Source organism: Siniperca chuatsi, linkage group LG16, assembly GCF_020085105.1.
Source record: "Siniperca chuatsi isolate FFG_IHB_CAS linkage group LG16, ASM2008510v1, whole genome shotgun sequence".
In the NCBI taxonomy this organism is placed as follows: domain Eukaryota; kingdom Metazoa; phylum Chordata; class Actinopteri; order Centrarchiformes; family Sinipercidae; genus Siniperca; species Siniperca chuatsi.
The window spans coordinates 2,037,881-2,054,911 of NC_058057.1; the positions used below are offsets into that span (position 1 = coordinate 2,037,881).

Sequence of the window (17,031 nt, forward strand, 5' to 3'; positions counted from 1 at the left end):
AACGTCACCAAACATATTAGGACCATGATGGTTTGTACAACATTTTGTGCCAATTCAACAAGCAGACGTTGAGATATTTCACAGGAAAACTTGCTGGTGGCACTAGAGGAAGTCAGAGATCACCAAGGCGGTATGACAACAAACATTTCATATTTTTACAAGGTACGTTGGTATAGTTTAATAACGGGAAAGCTTTGTGACAGGACACGATAAAGTGATATGTTATTATAAAAAAGTTCTGTTAAACAGAATCATCTGCTATGTAGTAATATTGCAGAAATATGTTGTTGTAGATTTCAATATCATGATGCACACCACATTATTTTCTTGTTCTTTCATATCAAACTTTCCCTTGTCCTTCCTGAAAAACAGTGGACTGTACCTGTCTGAAATTGTCAACTCATGGTGTACCTGCACGTAAGTATAAATAAAGAATTCCAGTCAGCAATTTCATCACAGATTTTTGTCCTGCCCCTCCCATCAGATCAAACTGCCTTTTTCTCTCTCCCACACACACACACACACACACACACACACACACACACACACACACACACACACACACACACACACACAGTGTAGCCCATTAGGTCATATTTTTGCATGTCAACATCCTGGTTAGATTAAGGACAAACATCAAAAATAAAGGCAGCATCAAAATACTGTTTCATTGTTAGTAAGCGTTACTTTTCCTGTTCCTATGTTCTTCCCCATTTTTCTTGTCCTCATATTGTCATCATGATGTCATTGCCCTGCTTCAAGTTTTCTCCAAAAGGTGTCAAAGAAAAACTGCAAGCTGAAAGCACTAGTAAATGGGTGTGTATGGAGATCTGCAGTGGCTTTGTGTGAGTCTGTGCACTTTGACCTGTGCAGTTCTACTTAACTTGGCTTTCCTGGAAAAACTCAGGTCTGAAGACAAACCCCCTGCGTGGCTGTCTTTAGCTGTGTGTGGCAGCCCTGCGCTCTGTTCAGTGCGCTGCATGGTGTTTGATGGTGGAGTCTCTGAATCAGTGTCTTTGTTCATTTGACAGACAGCTGACAGCAGAGAGTGTTCAAGATCACGTATCACACTGTGTTGTTGTTAAGATTAAAATGTGACACTTTGATTGGATTAGACATCACCTTGTGGTTCTGTGAACGTCAATATCAATGCTGATGTTTTAGAAAATATATTTTTTTAAATCTATTTTTTTGTCATGGTGGGAAGGCGTGTAAAACTCTGGCTATCAGAAGCTGGAGATTGCTAACATTTTACAATGATATTGAATATGTGATCAGTTTTATGCAAACAAAATGTACAGTTTTATTTTTGTCATGGTGGGAAGGCATGTTAAAAAGCAATTTGCCATCATTGCACACTTAAAGAAATAGTTAGACATTTTGGGAAATACGCTTACTTGCTTTCTGGCAGAGAGTCAGATGCGGAGAAGATCGATACCACTCTAGTAGCTGTTAATTAAAAATACGGCTAGAGCCAGCAGCCCGTTAGCTTAGCTAGCATAAAGGCTAGCATAAAGGCTAGCTAGGGGAAAATAAAATCAAAATCTACTAGCGCCTCTGAAGCTCACTAATTAACACGTTACATCTCGTTTGTTTAATCCGTATGAAAACTAAAGTGTAAAAACGATAATTTGCCGTTTTGTTAAGGATTATGTGCGGGACTATTTCTTGGCCTGGAGCTGTATCTTTTTTTTTTGTTTGTTTGTTACCTTTGGACTGCCAGGCTAGCTGTTTATCCGTTTCCACTCTTTGTGCTAAGCTAAGCTAAGCGGCTGCTGTCTGTAGCTTCATATTTAACTAACAGACATGAGTGTGGTATCAATCTTCTCTCTAATTCTCTGCCAGAAAGCGAATGAGACCTTTTCTTGAACCATTCATTTGAAGTAGGAAACTCTGAGACACATTTTCCGTAAAAACATAATTGAATTAAAATAAAACCTCAACAAACTGATGCCTGAGTCTAACTTTGGCAGGCTCGGTGGTGCTCTACACTGCTTTGTCACAGACATTCAGTCAGCATTTATATCACCACACCAGGAAGAGCTAAAAGAACAGGGGAGAAGGGGGAAATAAATCCCTCGGGTCAATGCCAGATCAGCCCTGAATCCTGATGAGGAAGTAATGATCACAAATTCAGAGTGCTCTGTTCCTTGCTGGTCAGACAGACTTTTTTTTTTTCTCAGCAGCAAGCAGTCACTTCCTCCTATGAGTAATAAGAGCAGCTTCACACAGACCGGTCTGCTTGTCAGAGCTCACTCACAGAGAGACAGCGGGAGAGACTCGCGCTCCGATCTGCCACTTGCTGAATGTGTAAGTACAGAATAAAGACAACTTGAGTCATGTGACATTGTAGCTCTGCTGTTTGTGTTAAATGTGAATTCTCAGCCAGAGCCTACAGTCTTGTCTTGTTCAGACCTGTCGTGTTTAAGATTGTGAGACACAAGTAGGTGTCGGGTCAGATTGTCTGCTGACTTGAGTACGGCGTTGCAAAGAGAAAAGGTTGTTGGAGTTTGGACATGTGAGGCAATCAAGCAGAGAAAGCCATACTCTTCATTTTCTGAGGAAGAAATGTGTCTGAGGGCCATGCAGATGTACTGAATGTCAACTCAGCAGCAAAGGATGTGGTTTGGTGCAGGTTGTAACAAGCCTGTGCAAAGCCAAGCCCCTTGCAGAGGGGAGGATGTCTCCGATAAAAACATCTTCAAATGTAAAGCCAAGTGCCAGCGTCTTGTTTACGCCGAGTCTTTTCTTGTTCGGTTTACTTATGGCTTCTGTAGAACAAGGTTTGCATCACATGTTTGGTTTTTTTTCCTCATACTTCAAATGTTTGGCAAGGATCAAAAAGACTGTTCAAAAAGACAAATGCTTCAAAGAATGATAGATATGTTTTGGCTGTAAACAAAGAGGGAGGTCAGTCCGTTACGAGGGGCTTTTGTTTAACTCGACACGCCTTCTCAGCTGCTGTTACAGTGGTTTTGTGTTTTCATCGTTTCAGGTATAATATCGTGTGAGAAGTTTGTTAAGTTTTGTACTCAGAATAGCTCTGCTTGTGGGAGGAAAAGTGGAAGAAGTGGGTTGAGTCATTCAACAGTCTTCACTCTCAAATGTGATCTCTCTTTGGCCACGAAGTTTAGGGGGTTTCCAGAAGGAGCAATAAAACATGTCTGGAATGGGGTGAGGCTCGTAACATTAATACCCACACTCACCTCGGTTCCATTCATGTTTGTTTTGGTAACTGACCTCAATGACACTGGAGGTAAAATTAGACCAGGGACCTGCGCAGACCCTCAGCTTCCTATCTTGGTGTGTGTGACAGGGGCTTTCTTAACCAGCATGACGTCAGCCAGTGTTTGCGCTTACGTTGGCAGTCATGAGTTTGTGGTAACCAGAGCAGATTCTATCAGTGAACACCAAACCACAATCAACTTGTCCGAAAACCCCTGTGAGACCGCAGCTGTGCTTCCTGTGTTTACAGTGACACAGGCTGACTCTGCCTCCATCCTCCTGTTGACACCTGTCAACTGTTCTAAAACACAGGCCGTCGCAGTGGAGACGCCGATGAGCCAGAACAAGGAGGCGCGGAGGATTCCCCGGCCAGACAGTCCTGAGAAGACAGAGGAGAGGAAACACACGCATTCTGAATCGGCGGCCACAATGGAGCACCAGCAGCAGCACGCCAAAGTGGAGCGATTTCTCAAGTTGGGATACTCTCACAGTGACATCCTGAGGGTGCTGGAGAGCCTCCGTCATGACGCCCAGACCAATGACATCCTGGAGGAGCTTATAAAGACCTGCCACACTCGCAATTACAGCAACAAAAGTGACCCAAACAGTCCCAAGCTGGTGCCCAGAGGCTGCAGCCCCAGTTCCAGTCAACCTAGACCTGGACCAGACAGAGAGCCAGCTGCTGGCTTCAGACCAGTGGTTATAGATGGAAGCAACGTGGCCATGAGGTGAGTCTACTTAATACATCTTATATCTCAGCCTGTGTGTGTTTAGATCCAGCTGCAGTGGTGGAGGAAGTACTCATATCTTTTACGTCAGTGAAAGTAGAAATACAATTTTGTACTACATTCAAGATTTGACAAAAGTACAAACGTATTATCGGCAAAATGTACTTAAAGTATCAAAAGTATTTGTTGGGCAGAACGGTCCGTTTCAGTGTTATTATATCATTACTGGAATATTTTTTATCACTGATGCCTTTATATATTAGAAACATTTGAATACTAGTCAAGGTGGAGCTAACTTTAACTACTTTATATGCTGTTGAATAATTGAATCAATATTAATAAATCATACTTTGGAAGTGGATCATGTTAATCTTAATCTGCAAAGTAAGTCATTTTACAAGTGTAAAAACCTAGAGTAGAAGTACAAACTGACATAATGGAAATATGTCAAGTACTTGAGTAAATGTACTTATTTTCCACCACTGTCCAGCCAAACAATGTAACACATCAAAAATATTTCACATGGCAGTGAAAGAAAAAAAAAAAGGGTTTTTTTTACTTCCTGGAAAAAATACTTGAGGCTTTGATCCTGTGATATGTTCCTTCATGTGCATGATTGAATTACAAAATAGAAAAAGAACATCATAACTGCACTATTTTAGTTTTGAAATTAATTTCCGTTTGTATACCAGCATCTTTGTGTCAAATCTTGTTTCACTTCACAGATTTGATCGCACCACACTTCCTCTTTAAAGATGTGGGAAGTGAAAACATGATGTGTGCCTATATTCTTCTCTTTTTGTCCACTCAATTCAAGATTTCACAAAGCCTGAAGGGCAAAGTGACATGTTCCAGGTTGCACCATTCTCACACTTTTCACATCAAATTCAAGCTGTTCAGGTGAAACTCTTATCTAGTATGAATTGCAATATGTGTAACACTATACTGAAGTGAAATTCCTTCGTCAGATGACCTCATGGTGACCACGTTCACCAGACCTAAATTGGGTAACAAGGAAGTTCTGAGTCAAAATTTGCTCATACAAATAATATGGCAAGTAGGTGGAGGACATGATATGTATTCAAAATGGAAAACAAAAGAGAGATGTTTTCACAACACATATTCCTGTAAGGAAGGCATTAAGTTGAAGGAGGAAGAGGGCAAAAGTATTTACTGCCACACCTTTATTCCCAGGTAAGGCAGTGTAACTGTAGTCCGGCCTCAGGCATGAAATCAGGCTCAGGCTTCCCTGATCTGCTGTGAAACGTACAGCTGGGTTTTCTCACCTGAATAATCCCCATGTCCAACCTCACTCTCTCCCACTACTGACCATGAATGGTCCACCCTCACATTTTTTTGTCATCAGTTTATTTGATTATTAAAAGGGGCACTACAGTGATTAAGTATTACACTTTCATTAAGTTGGGAGTAGTGTGGGAGACAGATTAAAAAAAAACAATGGTCAAAATCGAAGCAGCAGACGTCAAGATATCCTGACTTTTAGTCCCTAGCATGCTCAAGCTGCAAAAACACTGGATCCTACACGTCCCATAATGCAACGCAATATCATTTTTTTGTTAGACACTCCCTGCCCGGTAAACTCCCACATCTTTCAAACTCGTTGCCCACAGTATGTAACACAAGCTTTCTTTTATAAGTTTGTTTCCAAGCCAAACCAAGATTACTCTGACACTCTCACTTTTTTTCTCAGACTGACGTGCTCCATCCACAGCCGCAGAAAACACTGAGCTGGTTTCACATGCATGACAAGTAAACTGACTTCGATGTCTAAAACTGGTGGAGTGCCCCTTTTATGTCCCATACACATTATTATGTGACCTAGCAACCTCTTTATTGTCACGGAATTCTGCAAAAATATAATTCTATATAATATGCGGTGAATACTTTACATGTCTGTAGAAGTGAACATTTTGTTGAAAACATTTTAGAGGGAAATTTACATTTAATTCCACTCCATTTATCTGAAAGCTGAAGTTACTAATTACTCTGGAGAATGAGAGTTTACATGCAAAACCTTTAATAAGAGCATAGAATATTAAGCATTGTGAGAGCTTAAAGCTACACTAATCAATATTTTTATACTAACACGGATCAAATGACTATGTGTAATGTGAAAAGTGTCGCTCATAGTGTCAGACCCACAGAGATTTAGGACCTCACTCTGCAGTGTGTTTTAGCCTCTTTTGTTTTGGTTTCACGGCCCACAACTTTCATCTTTTGCTTCAGTCTATCCGCTCTCATCAGCAGCAGGCAGCTGTTTTCACTGAAAAAGCTCTGACAAACCCACTGTATGCTGCTCACTCAGCAGCAAACAGCAGACAGACACAGTTAGCGACTAGCTGGTGAACGTAGTGGAGCATTTAGCCGCTAAAGAGCCAACTATTTATTATTTCCCTGGACTTTGTGGAGACCAAACCAGAGCTGAAAGGAGAGTAAATATTAGACTTACAATTTGCGGGTGGCTATAATGCTAACGTTGCTCTGTGTCTGCCAGAGGTGGAAATAGGCAACGATTTGCTAACACGTTAGCCATAACAACTTTACAAAGTGATATGTCGGTGTAGTGTTTACAGCTTGTTGCGTTGGCCCCAAGTGATCAAAAAAAAGCAATCAATCATTGCTGCTTTACACTAGCCAACAGTATATGACCCCACACAGTTAAAATACTTTGCAGAGGGACCCGACTTCAGAATTAGTAGAAGTAGTTTTGCTTGTGTAATGTGTAACTCTCTGACAGCATTGATTGTATTTGAAAAAGAGCTACAGGCTGCAAGTATAAATTGTTACGGAAATATCATTCAAAGTAAACTTTATGACACGCCAATAAAGATATGCAAGGCAGATCATTTGTGGATTCTGAATAAATCTCTCATGGCAAGCCTTGTCTTTGGTACCTGTTGTATGCAAAGTGTCTCACCACTTCCTGCTGACAGAGAGAAGGGGAATCCCCCACACACACTTTTTACTTTCTTCTGCAGGCAAAACGATCCAGTTTACTTCTTCAGTAGCTCGTGTACAGCCTGTTAATGCATGTGCTTCACAGAACAGATGTTCGTCAGGTGAACTTGCACTAACAGATCTGATAGCAGATCGGACTTTGCTGTACTGCTGATACCCATGCTCATTTATTCATTGAATTCAAGGACTTTTCAATAACTTTTTCATGGTCTATTGAAATGGCATGCTTCAGGGTTAAAATTCAGAGAGCCCTAATTTTTTTCATCTTGATCTTGGCACATGAAGGAAAACGTGTAAAACTGCTACAAAATAAATATTAATCATAACTCTTCCCTCAAAAGTACTTTTAGAGCCATCTATTATTTCCCCCCAAAATCCAGACCTTATTCTGTTTTTCTCAAATTTACAAAGCTTTAAGGACTTTTCAGGACCGGTATGTTCCTTTCATGTTCACCGATCAGAAGCCAAGCAAAGTCAAGTTACTCATCTCTGTGCAGTTGCAATTGTGTTTTAGAGAACTCTGAGCACATGCCTTGCGACACCATCTACTTCCTGAAAAAGGGAGAAGAGATGCGTGTGCATAATGTGCACAGAAACACAAAAGAAGAAGTCGTTTTTCATTGACTCTGGCTTCTGTGTCTTTGTAGCCATGGTGACAAGAAGGTGTTTTCGTGCCAGGGCCTCCAGCTGGCAGTGAACTGGTTCTGGGACAAAGGGCTGCGGGACATCACCGTGTTCGTTCCCCTGTGGAGGAAGGAGCAGCCGCGACCTGAGGCACCCATCACGGGTAAGGTCACCGAGCTGGACTAATGGTGGCACTGTCCGGTCACTCTGACAGTGTGAGGTCAGTTAAAGGGAAATGCCACCAACTGTAAGAATTCCCATGTTATTTTCTTTTCTTTAGGGACAGTTTAATCAGGGTTTGAGTGCACATTTCTCCTTTAAGAGGGGCAAAATATGCAAAAAACACAATAACCTTCATCAAGTCAGCGACTCCATTCATTGTCTTTGTACTCTGCATGACAAGCCTTTTATAATGAAACTGCCATGTAAAATCTGGCTCTGCTCCAGAGTGTTACAGGCTCACAATTAATCTGTGAATAGGTGAATCCTTAAAGTGGGAGTCATGACATGCGTCATGTTAGAATCCATCAGGTGCTTTTGAGGAACTTCGACACCAATTAGAAGGTGCTCCAAGAGAGCAAACCTCTGCCAACTTTGAACAGCTCTCCATCTTACTGCCTCAGCCAACACATCATTGATGTCACTTCCATTTTAAAGCGGCATTCATTGACTTTTTGGGGCCATTTAGGGGCAGCAGAACAAGCCTATAAAGTTGTTACGATGAACGTGTTGGCAAACAAATGACTATTTACACTTTCAGCAGGCACAGCGCAACATTAGCATTCATTTGGGGTTGTGTTTGTGTCCACCTAATGAAATTCTCTGCTATGCTCACCATCTACTCACTAACGTTATCTGTCTGCCGGGTTCATCTGAGCCTTTTCTCTGAAAACTGCTGCAGACGTACACAAGGAGTCTGGTGATAATTCTCCATGGGTGTCTCACTAAAGCAACCACTTTCACATTACACATTGTGATTTCGTCCATTATTAATAATAAATATTGATTAGCGCAGCTTTAACTTGAATCTGCAAACACACCCTTTGGATATGTGATTACATCATCAACTCCCATCGTTTTGTAATAATTTGTAATTATGGCCCAGCACCAAAATCCTATAGCTGTTCACTAGCCTGAGGATATCTCATCAAACGTAATGAGATGCAGTATGTTTTTGGTAAAAAAATATATGAAGGGTGTTTTTAAGAAAACCAGTCTGAAACTAAGACTTTTGAAGGATAAATGAATTGTTATGATGATCAGGAAACTGACTTTTTAAATCCACCAATCCACAGTACTAATTATAACTGAGAATTTTCCAGAAAATATCAGTTTCACTTTATCACTTAATTGTAAGTTATTATTGATTCAACATCTTATGTAAGCTTTTACATAACCTGAGGCAGCTACAGGCAGGGGAAAGGTCTGCTTCTCAGAAAATGATGCATTTTCCACATAAAGCAGCAAAACAAGCAGATTCATTTGAATAAACTGAAGAAAAACTAGAAGCCAGAACACTGAGTGAGTGTCTTTCGTATAGCATGTTGAGACAGCGCTGACATGAGCTGGAAATATCTAAGATAGGATTACTTATCACCGAAACGGTCACCAAAAGCATGGAAATAAGAGCAACTAGAATCTTTAGAACCGTTCTGGCATGTAACTGATGTCTGATGTCTGCTGGTAAATTCCCATCCCTCCACCCTGGCTGTTATCTTCATCCTGTCTGGCAGCCTGATCCTGCATGGAGGGCAGCTATACAGCTGGATTTACAGTGGCTTCCAATGGAGTCCATCCAGTGGATTCCTCCTAGTTTCACTGTGAATAACAACTATAAAATTGTCCATGGAACGTTCTTAAATAATGAGGAAGTGTAACCACCAAAAATGAAATCCAGTATGGTGTACATGTTGGATCAGGTCAGCTAAAAATAGCTTATTTCCTGAAAGCAGTCATCAGCAGTTTACAAGGAAGTATCGTCAGCGCCAAGCGAAATTCCACACCTTTTATGATCACGCTGTAAAACACACTATCAAAACAAGAGAAAAAACAAGATCCTAAGATAAAGATGAAACCTTTGTAGTAATAGATCAGACTTGATCATCTGTTTGATCATCCTCTGGGCAAAAATTGCACTGTCCGCGGTGATCAAAGAGAAGTGGTCAAAGAAGTGAATCCAAAAAATCCGATGACCTATGAAACCTCTGCCATAAATATGTCACGTGCCAACAGTGAGATTTCTGCTGAAGCCACGTGAAAAGTTCTGGTTCTGAAAACTGGGAATTTTTGGAGCCTACCAGTAAAGCAGTCAGGTTGAACTAAGTACAACACATTTTTCAACAAGATGTCTCAGCTCTAAATGTGCTCCACCAAATGGTTGAGAAGCCCATTAAAGCGTAAACATATTCGTTAACTGTTTTTTTTCAGACACAAGAAGTACTAGGTGTATGCCATCAGCTAATAATAATATATATAATAAACAATGATAAAACAACTCTATTCTCATGCGTTTCGTAGATCAACATATTCTCCATGAGCTGGAGAGGAGGAAGATCCTGGTATACACGCCGTCCCGCTGCGTAAACGGTAAGAGGGTGGTGTGCTACGATGACCGGTACATTGTCAAGCTGGCCTTCGACTCAGACGGCATCATCGTGTCCAACGACAACTACCGTGACCTGCAGACAGAGAATCCCCAGTGGAAGAAGTTCATAGAGGAGAGGCTGCTGATGTACACCTTCGCTAATGACAAGTAAGATGATGGCAGCTTCAGGTCACCATACACAGACAGCATGCATTCAGCTACTGCAGTGTCACCTGATTCTAACTGTGTCTCTGTGCTGGTGCAGGTTCATGCCTCCAGACGATCCTCTGGGTAGAAACGGTCCCACCATTGATGATTTTCTGCAGAGGAAGCCGTGGACCCCAGACAACAAGCTGCAGCACTGTCCTTACGGTTGGTTTACACTTGTGTTTCGGCCAACAACAGACAGACCTGCTCAGGTTACACTTCCTTGTACTCTCCTGGGGGATTAAAAGTCCAACCACACAATATAATAAGAACCAGTTTAAGGAATATGAAGCGTCTGATCAACATTTGGGTCTGTGGCATTTTCATGTACATTGTTTGTTCTGATCATCTCTACTGCTTATCTATATTACAAAGTAGCAATTGAACATGGAAACATCTCGCACATCTATTATGTTTGATCACCAGATGTATACACAGTAAACAGTGAACACAAACAGTAACACAGTAAACACTACAGGAAAGGAAAGGAAAAGCTATTTTGACTTTAACGCCACTTGCGAGCTTACAGCGAGCTCCGACTGTAGCCGCAGCGGAACACAGCGCGCCCTTTGCTGTGGGTGTAGCCATTCATTCTATGGCTATGACATTAGCTGTGGCTGTGGCTGTGGCTGGCCGGCTACTCTTACAGCACATAGTAACTTTGGCCAGGACAGTGTTGTAAAGCCAGACACTCCCGCCAGAATCTGACCCTGGTATTTCTGTCAGATGTGACAGATGTGTTACTAGTCCGCCACTCAATTTTAGGAATAGCTTCACCACAACGCTCAGCCAGCCATGTCAGCTCAAAGCGGCAGGTAAGTTAGGTTCTGTGTTACACATCAAAGACACAGCCTCGGCCATCAAAACAGTCAGTGGCAACAACAGAATCATAATCACAGCAACTTCGGTGCCCATAGCTACAGCCATGTCCTCAGCCTAGTCACACCAACAGCCAAAGCCTGCCACTCATTGTAGTTATCCTCGCTAGTTATCAGAACTGTAATACTCCGGTGCTTTACTCTGTTTTCACATTCATTTATTGATATTTATTCATACTTCTGTTACTGCTGTGCAATATCCACCGTCTCATAATCATCTGAATAGGCTACACTTAACAGTACTCATTGCACTATTACTTATTACTTATATTATTACATTGTATTATACCATACATACTTAACCTGTAAATCCACTTTGGTACTTCATTTATCTTATCTGTATTATAGTGTATTACATTTTGATTTGCACATCTCTTATTTCTTACTAGAAATTGTCTCGTTGCAGACTTATTTTATTATTATTTCTATTTCTATTCTATTAGTGCTTCTATTCCTGTGTGCTTTGACGTGACAGTGAGCAGCAGTAAGGAAAGAGTTTCCCCTCGGGGATCAGTAAAGTATTTCTGACTCTGATTAAGGTGAGCTGCAGTGGCAGAGCCTTGCGGCGGAGTTTCCTTCAGTGACCACAGGTTACTTGACTTTTACGTTACGTCCTTCCGATCTAATCACAACATTATGACTAAGTTACCGTTAACAGTTTACGAGCATATATCATTCTCAACCTACAGTGGCAAACAGACTAGCATTACTAACTAATAACTACCATTACCATAATAAAATATATACTGCCACATTGACTGCAGGGCGGCTGCTGACTGCAGGGCGGCAGCTGACTGCAGGGCGGCAGCTGACTGCAGGGCGGCAGCTGACTGCAGGGCGGCAGCTGACTGCAGGGCGGCAGCTGACTGCAGGGCTGTACAGGGGTAAGATTAGGTTGACAGGACTGACCTGAGACATGCCACGCTGTGAAGAAAGTAACCTGCGTGTTAATCTAGTCTGAGGTCACAGCGCCTGGCTGCAGCTACAGTTGGAGCTCGACCCTGCCAACTTGAAGCTAATGAGTATTACATATTTTTATATGTATTTGATGCATGTAATGCATTTTACATTTCCAATGAGTCTAACTTTTGTTAATTTGGAAACGAGTGTACAGCCATGCTAGCGGCTCTGAGGCTGTAACTCAGCTCAGCTGGGCTTTGAGCTAAATGCTAACGTCAGCATGCTGACATGTTCACAATGGACATGCTGATGTTTAGCAGGTATAATGTTTACCACAATCATCTTAGTTTAGCGTGTTAGCATGCTAATTCGCACTAAACACAAAGTACAGCTGAGGCTGATGGCACCAAAAATGATTAGACATATTAATATGAAAAGTCAGGGGATCACAAAAGTCGTCAGGATGCATCGTCTGGGAACAAACAAATGTAGATGTTGAGATATTTCACTGGATAAGTGAAAACTTTGACCTGCTGGTGGCGCTAGAGGTAAAGTCAGGAAATCACCAAAGTCATTAGGATTTAACCTTTGGGCAACATGGATATCTGTACCAGAGTCTACGGCAATCCATCAAATAGTTTCAGTGAAGGCAGATGGAACTGAAATAGGCCTATCTCAACAACTATGATGTCAACACAACATAATCTTTTTTAGATTAGAGACTGTAACATAGTTACCAATGAGCATTCGGACAAGGTAATACAAGGTAATGTCGTCAAACCTACCTGATATTTACGGATTGAAAAGCAAATAGGGACACTCAGAGAGAAGTAGAGCCAGGAGGGGGTGCTGGGGTTTTTCTTGTCCTTCCTTTCTCCTTGGTGACTCCTGACTTGGGCATATGAAACTTGTGGAAGGCCACCCATCGGTCATGAAGAGATTAGCTGTGGAGTGATTCATTTGCCTGCCTGTCAGTCAGGGACTGGGCCTGAGAGACACCCAGCCCACACAGTGGGAGCTGGGGACAAACAGCAAGCCAGACACTGGGATCCCTACAAAGAGTCCTACAGTAATAATTCAGTTCAATTATATTTATATAGCGCCAATTCAAAACAGAAGTTATCTCATTGCACTTTTCCTATAGAGCGGGTCTGGACCACACTCTTTATAATATTATTTAAAAAGACCCAACAAATCCCACCATGAGCAAGCACTTGGCGTCTGCCTGTGTACCAAAGGCACAAAGAAAGCTGGAGGTTACAGCTAATATGTTTGTGAAGCTAAGCTAAGTGTGTTTACGGTAGTGCAGATGGGAAGAGAGGGCTTACAGCGCACTCAGACACACACATCCCTGTTGACAGTTTTTTGAGGAGATACAGATTTACAGTTGTGGAGCCCATAAATAACCTCTTCTTTCTTTCTTTCTTTCTTTCTTTCTTTCTTTCTTTCTTTCAGGTAAGAAGTGTACTTATGGAGTCAAGTGCAAGTTCTACCACCCAGAGCGGGCCAACCAATCACAGCTGTCTGTGGCAGATGAACTGAGGGCACTGAGAGACAGGGCCAAGAACTTCTCGCCCAAACAGAGCCTGCAGGACACACACTACTGCCCCACCGTGTATCAGCCGGAGCACAGATACACTTCATCCACCCCTCCGCCTCACAGCATAGAAGATCAATCCCACAGGGCTTCACCCAGCGAGCAGTTCATCTATCAGAGAGACACCAGCAGCCCGAGAAGCCAATCAAACACAAGCCTCCAGCTTTGCCCAAGCCTGGATGTGGACGAGGCCTTCAGCTCCATGGAGAGCTCCATGTCCAGGTTCTGCATCCAGGATGTGCCCTACAGCATGGATCACCCTCCCCACAGCTGCAGCAGCGGGGTGGCCAGCTATAGCATGAGCCACAACGACTACTCCCTCTCAGGGTCATACTGCGGGAACAACCAGAGGCCCTGCCTGAGCGGAGGAGGTTACTACCCTCATCAAAACGGTTCAGTCTCCTGTGAGTGCCCTGTGTGCAGCCAGTGCAGGTGTGGTCACCAGCAGACCAGGATGCCCCACCACCACCACCACCCAGCATGGGGCTCTTGCCCAGCTCTGCCGCCACATAACAGGGAGCGTCCTGGCCATTTTTCAGAGAAGCAGTACTTCAAACAGCCCTTTAACAGACAGAGCCACAGCTTACCAAGGGACGTCTGGGTGCAAGGCAGCCTCTCTGACGGCAGGCTGAGCAGCCGGGCCAAGAGCCCGTCCAGCGACCAGAGGAAGGGCCTGAGTAGCCAGCTGAGCACCCTCTTCCCTCAGAGAACAGTGGAGCAAGCCATGAATGCTTACCCACACGTCTCAGATATGTCCGAACTGATTTCTCTCATCCAGAGCTACAGGACCAACCACATCTCCTTCTAGATTAGAAAGACTAATTTTTTGACTCAAACTGAGCCGACATTGGAGTTCTCATCCCATAAGCAAAGTGAAAGCTGAAAAAAAGAGAAAATTTCTACTTTTCTTGAAATGACTGTGAATTTGTTTTCTTACAAATCATACTGTGGGAAAACTATCACTCTTGCTTGAACACATTCCAAACTTTAGCTTTATTTTAGCATTAAAAAGTGACTCAATCTGATGAAGTCTTGAAAATGTAGCAGACTGAATGCTATTTCTTTACCCTAGTATAAAAGTGCAATGCACTATGCTCCATACATGCTACTTATTGTAGCAGTGACAAATGTTTTATTAAAGCAGCATGTGTTGTTTTCTCATGTTGCCTCAAAATGAGGAACTCTATTACACTATTCTGTACTCCTGTAAAGAATGTCAGTGACCCGTTTTTGATGTGAATTTTAGAGGCTTGTGTTTTTGCTGTGCCTGTGAAATAAAAGCACTCAAATCACTCTGGATATTTGTCTATGATAAACATATGACACTGTCCTCACAGTTGGGCAAGATAAATCTTCAAGATATTTTAAATCACAGCTTTAAATTTAGAACTGCTGCTGCACTGCTCTCTGGTGGTTAAAAGTGTTGCCACAATCCAATCAGTGATGACACGGCATGTGCTTTCCGTCACTTATCAAGGCCAAATACCCGCTGCAACATGCTGAGAGGTTTGAGCCAGTGGAGTAGCAGTTTTCAACCCTGTGGGATTGATTTTTTTAATTTTTAAAAGGTTTAAAAGTTGGAGGATTTGCATGAGAGAGATAAATAAAAATAAATAAAAAGGAGGTCAAAATCAAAGCAGCAGTGACTGGGAGATCCTTACTTTTAGTCCCCAATGGCAATCCATCCAGTAATTGTTGAGGTATTTCAGTCTGGACCAAAGCGGTGGACCAACTGATGGATCAACATTGTCATCCCTAGAACCACACCGCTAGCGTGGCTAAAAACACATCAGTGAGCCACACCACTGCACTGTTTACATATTCTTTCATTACAATCAACATGGCTACTCTAGTTTGTTTTGACTCCGTCCCACAGTCACTGTCCTGCCATTGGTTCTCACTAGAGCATCACATGTGTATTAATACACAGCTCAAAGTAGTCCCCAACAAATGGACTATTTGCAAAACACTGCAGTGGCCAGCTGTTTCAGAAAATGACTGAGCTTTTTAAAAAATTACACTATATATTTGTAACCTGTTTTTAAAGATTTGCGTCTTTAGTAGGAACCAACAGGCTTGGTAGGGAAGTCTGAAAGTTTTAAGACATGGCCTAACGCATTGTTGGTTTTAGTCTTTTCATGGAATTTGTTGACAAAAAGATAAATAAAGACTAACACCAGATTTATCCTTTAAAGTTAGACTATTTACTTGTGCTAAACAGCAGCCACTGTGGCCACAAGTGACAAATAAGGGATAATGGTAAATGCTAAAACAGAAACCCAGGTAGAGAAGAGTCAAAGTAATATCCACTATATAACAATATCTAAGGTTAGCTAACATTAGCCACCATAAGCTACTGGTCATACCAGACCAAGTTAGACTGTAGCAGCAAAACCCCTGAGTGTCTTGAACTGAGAAAGTTTTATTGATTCTAAAATCATTCATAAGAGCAAGAATGTGTTATTTCTTCTTTCAGAAATTACAGTCTAGCTTTAAATCCATAGGGCAGAAAACCACTGCTTCAGTGCTCTCTGCTGGTTAAAACGTTCAAGTGTCGGGGCTCCCCGGTGGCCTGGTGCTGCTGCCGACCGTGAACCGCAACGTCCATGGTTCCTGTTCGGCAGGGGATCTTTTGTTACACGATGTCCCCCATCACTCTATTATCGGCTATAAATAATGGCAGAAAATTCCCGAGAGGGGAAAAAAAACTAAACAAACAAAAAACATTCAAGTGTCGCCACAACCTGATCAGGATGCAGATGTTTTCCATCAGTTATCAACGCAGAACCTCCAACAACATACAGAGGGATTCAAGCCAGTAGCAGTTTCCAACACCGTGTGGTAAATTCTTGGCCTAACATTCAATAGACCTTTTTCACAGGAGACATCTTGACTGGTCATAACAGGAAAAGTGCAGGTGTAATTAATAACATTAATAATGGCACTACTCTATTAAGTGTCCCAGTTTCAGCATGCACAACACTAGAGCCCTGCAACTGATAAAACCTAAATGGAATGCACCCAGTGTTAAGTATTATTTCCAGCTGCAGTTTTCCTGCCATGACGTAGCAAAGTGTTTGCTATGAAAAAGCTCAATTAGTTTAGTTCAATTTCTATCAGAGCCCTTTAACTAGATTAGGCCACTTAACTATTTAGAAACATTAAGATGGTTTTAAGTGTAAATATCTCCATGTCAGACAAGCTGACCGTATGTTGGTCTCTTCTGCCATCTAGTGGACAAAAACATACTCACTGCTGCATCAAAGCATCACAAAGGCAAAATAATAATAATAATAATAATAATAATAA

The 17,031-nt window shown here is 42.1% G+C and overlaps 1 protein-coding gene across 4 annotated transcripts; it reads left to right on the top strand.

Moving 5' to 3' along the window:
* The first annotated feature begins 292 nt into the window (after positions 1-292).
* LOC122863407 (probable ribonuclease ZC3H12D) lies at positions 293-15,014 on the top strand. Of its 4 annotated transcripts, none has more exons than XM_044169894.1 (7): positions 293-417; positions 2,184-2,310; positions 3,538-3,953; positions 7,580-7,719; positions 10,074-10,308; positions 10,406-10,512; positions 13,581-15,014. In XM_044169894.1, the coding sequence occupies exons 1-7, from the start codon at positions 305-307 to the stop codon at positions 14,528-14,530; spliced, it is 2,088 nt and encodes a 695-aa protein (XP_044025829.1). In that variant the 5' UTR covers positions 293-304; the 3' UTR covers positions 14,531-15,014. The 4 variants fall into 4 exon arrangements, with proteins under 4 accessions (XP_044025829.1, XP_044025830.1, XP_044025831.1 ...); XM_044169895.1 differs by having other exon boundaries at positions 2,187-2,310; XM_044169896.1 differs by lacking the exon at positions 293-417 and adding an exon at positions 724-845 and having other exon boundaries at positions 2,187-2,310.
* The last annotated feature ends 2,017 nt before the right edge of the window (positions 15,015-17,031 follow it).

Excerpts from the sequence above, each read along its gene's own strand:
- LOC122863407 (XM_044169894.1), top strand. The coding sequence starts at position 305 with ATGATGCACACCACATTATTTTCTTGTTCTTTCATATCAAACTTTCCC. Across the intron at positions 2,311-3,537 it reads ATCTGCCACTTGCTGAATGT|GCCGTCGCAGTGGAGACGCC; the intron begins GTAAGTACAGAA and ends TCTAAAACACAG. Across the intron at positions 10,513-13,580 it reads GCTGCAGCACTGTCCTTACG|GTAAGAAGTGTACTTATGGA; the intron begins GTTGGTTTACAC and ends TCTTTCTTTCAG.